Here is a 9,157-nt window from a genome sequence, read left to right as displayed (position 1 = left end):
AGCCTCCATCCCAACCAGCTCTGCTGATACCAGAATGGCCTGTGGATCAAGTGTCAGCCTCTCCAGCCTGAATAATTCATGTCAAGGCAAGGAATGCTCCCTTCTCAGGAGCCTATCTCTTTAAATCAGGTCTGGAGCTTCCCAGTTCTGGAAAAAAAAAAAAAAAATCCAGAACAAAACAAACCTATAAGCAGCTCAGCCATGGCCCCCTCTGAGACCCCCCACCCCCTCCCAATGCTTCAAAATCTACTCCAATTCTCCAAATCTTTGGAACTCCAAACCCTCTCACCCATTCACCATTTACAGGTGGGATACCCTGGAAGGGAGGAGAGGCAGTCAGTGGTATCTAACAATCCCAGGCTCCTGAGACCCAGCAGAACAATCAAACGGGGTGCCCAAGTACTGGGAGGGGACAGCAAAGAGCTGAATCACCACACCCATCAGGTCCTAGGGCCTAGGAGAGTGCTTGGGGGTGGAGTCCAGCCTGGTGGAGGAAACCAGATGTAATAACTCCCTGCAGAGCAGCCAGTGAGTTGGGGTGGGGGGAAAGAAAGGAGGAGGGGGTGTCGCTGACACCCCTGGGTGAAGGTAGGATGGGGTTGAGAAAACGTTGGTCCCACAGGACCTGCAAGAGTGGTGACCCAGCCAGGCCTAATGTAACTGGGGTTGCTGAGGGGGGAACCAAGGCTGGGGATTTTCCAGTCTCTCCTAGCACAGACCTCTCCTTGGCCACACAGATCAGGAAGAGGCTGAAAGATGAGTAACTTTCTCAGCCCACCCCTCACCCCTGCCTGTGTTTGAAGGGGGAACTCTAAGGTCCTCCGGCAAATTCTCGCACTGTGGTGCTGACCCACCTGCCAGCTCTCCCCCGCCCGGCCCCGCCCCACACGTGCCTTAGAGGGAGGAGGAAGGAACCAGCTTCAACCTGGGGGGATGGGGGGAGATGAGGGGGAAGCAAGTCAGAGGCTTGGAGAGCCAAACTTCTCAGCAGCCCCGGAGCTGGAGAGTGGGGGAGAGAAAGCGCAGCAGCGGAAAGCTCTGATTCTCCGGAGCCTCCCACCCCTCCTCTGGGCGAGGAGGGCGCGGAGGCTCCTCGGGGGAGGAGGAGGAGGCCGGGAGGCGGGGAGGGGGGAGACAAACCGACAAACCCTGCCCACTCGGCTCCAAGCCCGGAACGGCCGCGGAAGTCGGAGGCCGGCGCGCAGGGCGAGGAGGGCACCGTGGGCGGGGGGCTCCGCTCCCCGCCTGACCCCTCTCGCCCCAGACAGGAAAGTGAAGGCTCCTCGGACTTTAGAGCCAGCGGACGGACCGACCGCGACCGCCAGCCGCTCCGGGTCAAGGACTTGCCCCGGCCGCCCCCCTCCCCGCCCCCCAGGCGCTCCGAACTCACTGGTGAGCGCGGCGGCCAGGGCGCTGGATGCGGGGGCAGCTGCGATGGCCCCGCGCTCGGGACAGCCGGAGCAAAGGGGGCCGCTCCTGCCGGGGCTGCTGCTGGTGGCGGCGGCGCTGAGCCGGCCCGCCGCGCCCTGTCCCTTCCAGTGCTACTGCTTCGGCGGCCCCAAGCTGATGTTGCGCTGCGCGTCGGGCGCCGAGCTCCGGCAGCCCCCGCGGGACGTGCCGCCCGACGCGCGCAACCTCACCATCGTGGGCGCCAACCTGACCGTGCTTCGCGCGGCCGCCTTCGCCGGCGGGGACGCTGACGGGGAGGAGGAGGAGGCGGCAGCGGGCGGCGTGCGCCTGCCGCTCCTCAGCGCGCTGAGCCTCACGCACAACAACATCGAGGTGGTGGAGGACGGCGCCTTCGACGGGCTGCCCAGCCTGACGGCGCTCGACCTGAGCAACAACCCCCTGCGCGCGCTGGGCGGCGGCGCCTTCCGCGGACTGCCCGCGCTGCGTTCCCTGCAGCTCAACCACGCGCTGGCGCGGGGCGGCCCCACGCTGCTGGCCGCGCTGGACACCGCGCTCGCCCCGCTGGACGAGCTGCGCCTGGTGGGCCTGGCGGGCAACGCGCTGAGCCGCCTGCCGCCCGCAGCTCTGAGCCGGCCGCGCCTGGAGCAGCTGGACGCGCGCCTCAACGCGTTGACCGGCCTGGGCCCCGACGAGCTGCGCGCGCTCGAGCGCGATGGCGGCCTCCCCGCGCCGCGCCTGCTGCTCGCCGACAACCCCCTGAGCTGCGGCTGTGCCGCGCGCCCCCTGCTGGCCTGGCTGCGCAACTCCACTGAGCGCGTACCCGACGCGCGGCGCCTGCGCTGCGCCGCCCCGCGGGCGCTGCAGGACCGGCCTTTCCTGGACCTGGACGAGGCTCGGCTGCGCTGTGCCGACGGCGATGCATACGGTCGCGGGGAAGAAGTGGAACTCGCCGGCCCGGAGCTGGAAGCCTCCTACGTCTTCTTCGGGCTGGTGCTGGCGCTCATCGGCCTCATCTTCCTCATGGTGCTCTACCTAAACCGCCGCGGCATCCAGCGCTGGATGCGCAACTTGCGCGAGGCCTGCCGGGACCAGATGGAGGGCTACCACTACCGCTATGAGCAGGACGCCGACCCTCGCCGCGCGCCCGCTCCGGCTGCCCCCGCCGGCTCCCGTGCCACTTCCCCGGGCTCGGGCCTCTGAGTGTCACCCCTTGGGGGTTGATGGCTGTTCCTGCCAGCTTATGACTTTACTGGGGCTCTCTGGCTTGAAGCCATGGGTATGAGACACCCGCGAGTTGGGGGCTTCGAGACTTGCCCCTTCCCGGCCTGAGACCTTTGGATTATGGCATCTCCCCGACCCAGAGACCCCAAGCTGTACCCCCTCTCCCCAGCCTCTGAGAGCTCTCACCATCAAATATCGAGAGACACCCCCTTCTGATTTCAGAAACCCTACTTGCCCATCCCAGGCTCTGACACATCCCTCCTAAACCACCAAAAGCACCTTCCCTTTTCAAGACTCTCCAGGAAACTTTGTCCTTCAATCCGAAAGCCCTGAGACTGCCTCCACCACCCTGTACTTTGAGGCCTGCCCTCTCACTGGGAAACCATCCTAGACATTACTGACTCCCATCTCCAGCTTGGAGACCTCAACTTCCTTCCCAGGGCTCAGGGACCCTTACATCCCATTCTGGTCTCAGAAGCAGAGCACCCCCACCTGAAGGTTTTTGTGGACTTCGAACCTTTTTTCTCATCCTGGAGCTCTGAGCCCTCCATCCTGCAAACACCCACATCCCCAGACTCTGAGGGTTAGGCACCCTCCCCCAATAAGGGGATGTATTTCATACTGCCCACCACCGCAGCTCTGGCTCAGGCTCCTCCCTTCCTTGGCCCAGGCTTGGGGCTCAGCTCCAACTGTCTCCCGTCCTCGGGACAGTCATACCCCATTATAGCCTTAGTATGGAACCGATCCTCAGCCTTTCTCACCGGGGCTCTCTGATCCCCTAATACTCAGTGCTTGTCCCTAATCTCCAGACTCTCAGCTCTTCACCCGGATCTGAGTTTAATCTCCCTGCCCAAGTTTTAGGCTATCTATCCCCTCCTACACCCATCACTTGCATTCACTATCCACCTCTGCCATTCACTGGGTCAGGGTCCAGTGAGGAATCCATTCCTGGGATGTGCCCACCCCCTTTCCTCCTAGGATGAGCTCTCCAGCCCTGCAAGGCAGGTGAAGGTGCCAAGCGTCCTCCAACCATACTGGCCCCAACCAGATGCCCATGAGGGAGGAGAGACTCCTGGGGGTTCAAAGTAGTTGGCTGGGCCTCAGAACCAGGGTCACCTGTACACTGTGGCCTCAGAGAGAGGTAGGGGAGGGGCTCTGAAGGGCTGGGAGCTGCTCTCCACACACCCTTTCCCACCCATGTGACTCTTTTCTCCCCGGGTTTCCTTGCTGTCATGCCCCCCTCCCCCATGCCTTTTGGAAGAGGTGAGGGGCCTCATTTCTTGTCTCAGGCACAAGCCATCCTGTTTAGGGTCAGAGCCTCAGTGCCCTGCCTTCTGCATGATCCCAAAGCACAACTGGTGAGTGGGGAGGGGGCTGCCTCTCCCTGACTCCCATCCCCTAGGTCAGGCAGAATGGCTGGCCTGTGCTGCCTCTACACACAGGAAGGCTCTCCTTCAACATATTGGCTGAGGCCTGCCTTCCCACCCCCACCCAGGACATCTGGATCTCCCTTGGGCAGTTTTCTATAAAGTCTGCAATAATCTCGGATACTCTACTCTTGTAAGTGGTGCCATGTCATTCCTGCTGACCTTGGGGCATTGAAGGAGGTGGGAGGGGACACTTGGGAGGGCGTTTTGGACCTCCCTGAAGTGAGGCAGTGACCTTTGGTGTCTCCGCCTGGCGTATGGGAGAAGAGATAGGCTCCGACTGCATGTAGCAGGCATGGAGGGACTTCCCACTGTGATTGCATTGCTCTCCAAGCCAGCCAGCCTTTTATCCTCTGAGAGGGGGTTATCCACAGCCCACGTGGGATCCTACACTTCCTCTACATCCTCTTAACCCTGTCATTCTTCCTCATCACTGCGGTGAGGGTGGCGGCTGTGGGGGAGATGCAGTTGGACTGACAAACGCTAGCATCAGATGAGGCTCTCGGGGAGGACATCCAGCTACAGAGAATCAGAGGCAGTTAATTCAGGCGGGAACAGAGGGATCATGATTTGCCACTTTGATATCATCCCCTCTGATGAGTTACCTGACATTCCCTTATGACCTGTGCCATGCTATGCTGTCCTGGCTAGAGGGCTAAGGACTGCACCTTGGGTATGCAAGAGGAAAAGCAGCCTAGAGGTGGAGAGAGGTGGGTGTAGATAAAATGACCCCTCGAGATAATGTGGAGCAAAAAGACAGGTGGGTTCTGGGCCAGTAGGGCCAGGGTAAGCGGCGTATCTCCTGCCCTAAAGTCCCCAGACTGGATTATTTTGCATTCATGGTCTTGGCGCCTTAGAACTACATGGCAGAAGGCTAGAATTCTGGCATTTTAGAATCTTAGGGCCACATAATTTTAGAATTTGTGCCTTCTAGACGCTGGAAAGGACCTCAGAGGTAAAGTGGGAAGCCACCTAGATCATCCCAATAAGGAGCACCCTCTTTCGATGAGGAGCTCACTCCCTCCTCTCCTGGGAGCATCCCTCTCATTGCCAGAGGAGTCTGCCTGGGACTCCCTGACAGTGGCAGCTCTGCCCCGGGGCCAGGAGTGTAGGTCACCCACGATAGCTCTTCACAGAATTGGAGATGGTGCCATGAGTCTCCTTATCTGTTCCCAGCAAATTCCCTACCCCTTCTCCCTGTCATTCCTCATGAGAGGGGGTCAGATTCTCTTGAAACGTTCCCATCTGTGAATGACCCTCAAAAGGTGCCCTGCCAGTCCTCCAGGACAAAACAGTAATGATCTCTCTAACACAGGTTAGAGAACTGTGTCTCTAACAGGTCACCTCCCCAGTTCCAAAGATATGCCCTCATAAGGTAACATAAGACTGCAGTGAGTCCTGGCGAATAAAGCATGCTGTTAGCTGTGGGTTCATTGTCAGCAAAAATCTTTGAGGGTTTTATATGAGAGCTGCTGTTAAGCTAAGTACCAAATCAATAGTTGTCAAAAATCAACTAATTGAGTGCCTAATGTATGCCAGTTCATATTTAACCTCGGTGCCATTCACTGATTCCCATTAAATGTCATTTCTGGGCTGCCATTCTTCTTGCAGCCTGCCAGTGGCCTTTGGCTGTATGGGACTATCAACAGGTCCCCAGGGCCCCTAGCCTTGCCTCCCCCACAAATCCAGCCAGCCATTCAGCCTCAACTGAATACAACTTTGCCAGTTCTAGAGAAGCTAATGACCCAAGGAGACTCCTATTTAATCATGATCTAGGGAAAAGAAGTCCCAGGAAACAGAGCTTAGAGTAGGGGCCCCTGGCCCAGCCTTGAGAGGCTTCTACTTAGAGGAAGTCACATTTGAGCAGGGTTTTGAAAGAGCAGTAGGATTTTGAAGAACGGAGAAAACTCAGAAGTATCAGCTGGGCAAAGAACTGGAGGCAGGAAGATCTTGTTAGTCTGAGAATTAGAGAATACCATTAATGGCTGGGGTTAGGTAGGTGGGTGTGCGTACTTAAGTCAGATCTGCATTCCTCACATTCTTCACTGGGAGGCCCTGGAGGGATCTCTTCCCTTAGAGGATATGGGAAGCAGGATCACTGCACGGTGCCTCTTCCTTTTTGCTCCCTTCTGCTCATCCTTTTTGTGCCAGACACTGGGCACTGGAGATAGAGAGAGGAATCAGACCTAAGCCATGCCCATGGGAGCCCAGATGGGCAAGGAGATAAGGGCTTCCACAGGAGCCCAGAAGAGGCCTTGCAGGAAAGGATAAGATGGAGGGGTCTGGCTGGCCCTGACCTGATACCCTGATGCCACCCACTCCTCCGGACGGTCTCAGCAGTGCCGAAGTCTCATCCATCGAATGACCAGCCTTCCGTGCTAATCGTAATGCTTCTTATGCTGCTGGAAGTCTGAGGTGGGCAGGGGGGTGCAAGGGCCAAGTGCCAGGGGGAAGGACTCCATCTGGTTTGTCCCCCTAAAGAGAGAAGAAGGAGAGAAAAGGTGTGTAACAGTCAGAAATGTGATAGACATGAAACCAGCTACGCTCTTTGAGAAACATGTCAGACACCCCAGGGTTTGTGGCCCTGTAAAAGCTGAAATTTCCTCTCAGAAACAAAGGGAAGCAGTGGCCTATCTCCTTGAGAAGACTTTTACTTCTGCAGCCCCTTTCCTACCCATGCCCTTCGGGCCTGCTGTGGGAACTAGGAAGGGCCCGGCTAGAGTCCAGAGGTCTGGGTTTCCATCTGAGCTTAGCATTATTTGCCACACCATTTGGTCCTCCATTACAAATACTAGTTGAGACCCTACTGTGTGCCGGGTGCTGGAGATACAACAGTGAACATGGCAGAGCTGGCTCCTGCCTTCCTGGCCCAGTCCAACATTGACCTTGGACACCCCGTGCCCCTCTCTGGTTCCAGGTTCTTTTTGTCCAGGCTGGGACTGGACTTGTGACCTCCAGAGGTCCTGCCTGCTCTCACTGAAGTTCATCTCCTTCATTAAGTCTCTGCCTGGCAGACTCATGGCCCTAATTTATGGACATGGCCTTTGCTGGACTGGGAGAAGTGATGGGGCAGTTAATATTTCTGTGGTAATGTGCTTGGTGGCCTTTGGCGTCCCCTCCTCCACCCCCTCCCTCACCATCCCCACCCCCTCCTTCAGCACCGTCCCAGGCCAATTCACCTAGGGCCGGCTGGTCCCATGAGACCACTTCAACTAACCCTTCATTGTATTGATGGGGAAATTGAGGCCCAGAGAGTGTAGGAGGCCAGCCAGGTCACCCCAAGTGTCAGAATCAAAGCAGATCCAGAACCCAAGATACCTCTGGGGCCATCCCTGCCCTACTCTAGGTTTGAGTATCTGGCAGGGCTGTCTCGTCTCCTCACTCTCTGTCTCCATCCCTCCAGTCATTCTTCTTAAAGCCAGACCCAAGCCTGTGGTAGCCTAGAGATGGGGCGGGGGGAGGGGAGGGCAGTGGGGAGGGGAAGCCAACAACAAAGGGTTTGGAGGACTTTGCAGCCTCCCATCAGCAGCTTCCAGCAGGCCTTGGAAACCTCTTGCAGGCAGAAACCCTGCTAGGGAGTATCTCTATCCTTCCCTGAGAGAAATGAAGGGTTTGCTCTGGAACCCCAAGCTCTGTGGTCCCCACGTATAAAACTCATTCTTCCTGAACCTCAGCACCTGCTGAGATGGACCAGATACTGCTCCTGTCCTCAATAAAGACTGGGTCACTGTGATAATGGAAGCACATGGGGCCCCTAAATAAGGTGACCAACCAAACCAGAAAACTTTGGAGAGTGAAAGAGGCCACTATTAATAGTTATATTGGGACAAGAATAATGTAGGACTGTTCCAGGCTGGTGGGCCTTGGACTCCAGTGACTTTTAACAAGACGTGAAGGGGAAAAGAAAAAGTGCTAGACTGCTAGACTAGCTAGTCTACCAACACTAGATAACTAATACACTCTCCGTCCTTGACCTTATCCTCCAGCCTCCTTGAACGTCTATTCTCCAGCTACACCAAACCACTTAGATTTTAGTAACTGAGCCCAGTGATTCCAGACCCCGTACCTTGGCTCACCTGGTACCCTCTGCCTGAAATGCTTTCCCTATGCAGAAAGCATCAGGACATCTCTAGTCCCCTCTGCTGTCCTCCCCTCACCTCTTCTTCCCATCACTACACCCGCTAGACCTTTATTTGTATAGATTGTTTTTCTGGCCCATTGTCCACACCGGACCAGAAGTTCCCCTCAGGGGTTGGGTCCAGTTCCCTTTTGGGTTCCCAATCCTGGAGGACAGAGATTTGTGAGCACTGTCCTTGCCCCACAGAAATCCAAAGCACCAGGGGAGAAACATCACGCAGGGCTCATGGCCTCCCCCTGCTGCATGTCAGATGCCCACTCCCTTTGGCTCCCATAACCTTCCCCATCATTGAACTGAGGTTGCCGTTATAGAAGATGCCTGTATGGCTAGCTCCTTGTTACTGTTTAGTAAAGTGAGAAAGCAGAAAGAAAATGCAGCTATAGAATATGCAATCATGTAAAACATAATTTATCCTTAGCTCCTCAACTTTGGCTTTTTAATACAATTCTAACTTTCTGGCCCTCCATTTGGAATATTTGTCCATCATCCCATCTGGGTTTGACCACTGGCTCAGCCAGCTCAGTCACAGGTCTTGGTTTCTTTACCCAGAGAGCTGCAACGACATCTGTTGGCCAATTTGTGGCAAAGTGGAACGAGTTTTAATTTTTCTTTGCATACATGCGCCATCTGCTGGTGAATATAGGAAAGTTCCTTCTTTTCAGTTCTTCACAATCCATTCAAGTATTTTATAAGGTGCCTATTATGCGCTATAAGCACTGTGCTAGGAAGAAACTGGGGGTTGTTCTAGGCACTTTATATATATTAACCTATTTTATTTTATTTTATTTTATTTTATTTTAATTTTTTTAACGTTTATTTATTTTTGAGACAAAGAGAGACAGAGCATGAATGGGGGGAGGGACAGAGAGAGAGGGAGACACAGAATCGGAAGCAGGCTCCAGGCTCTGAGCTGTCATCCCAGAGCCCGACGCGAGGCTCGAGCTCACGGACCGCGAGATCC

At 56.0% G+C, this 9,157-nt stretch overlaps 1 protein-coding gene across 1 annotated transcript; it reads left to right on the top strand.

Moving 5' to 3' along the window:
- Positions 1–541: 541 nt before the first annotated feature.
- TPBGL (trophoblast glycoprotein like) lies at positions 542–4,186 on the top strand. The gene has a single exon (XM_043580237.1). The coding sequence runs from the start codon at positions 934–936 to the stop codon at positions 2,608–2,610; it is 1,677 nt and encodes a 558-aa protein (XP_043436172.1). The 5' UTR covers positions 542–933; the 3' UTR covers positions 2,611–4,186.
- Positions 4,187–9,157: the final 4,971 nt, after the last annotated feature.

Source organism: Prionailurus bengalensis, chromosome D1, assembly GCF_016509475.1.
Source record: "Prionailurus bengalensis isolate Pbe53 chromosome D1, Fcat_Pben_1.1_paternal_pri, whole genome shotgun sequence".
NCBI lineage: Eukaryota > Metazoa > Chordata > Mammalia > Carnivora > Felidae > Prionailurus > Prionailurus bengalensis.
This window is presented reverse-complemented; position numbering and strand designations above follow the sequence as displayed.

What these genes read in the sequence shown, in the direction of transcription:
- TPBGL (XM_043580237.1), top strand. Translation starts at nt 934, where the DNA reads ATGGGGGGAGATGAGGGGGAAGCAAGTCAGAGGCTTGGAGAGCCAAAC.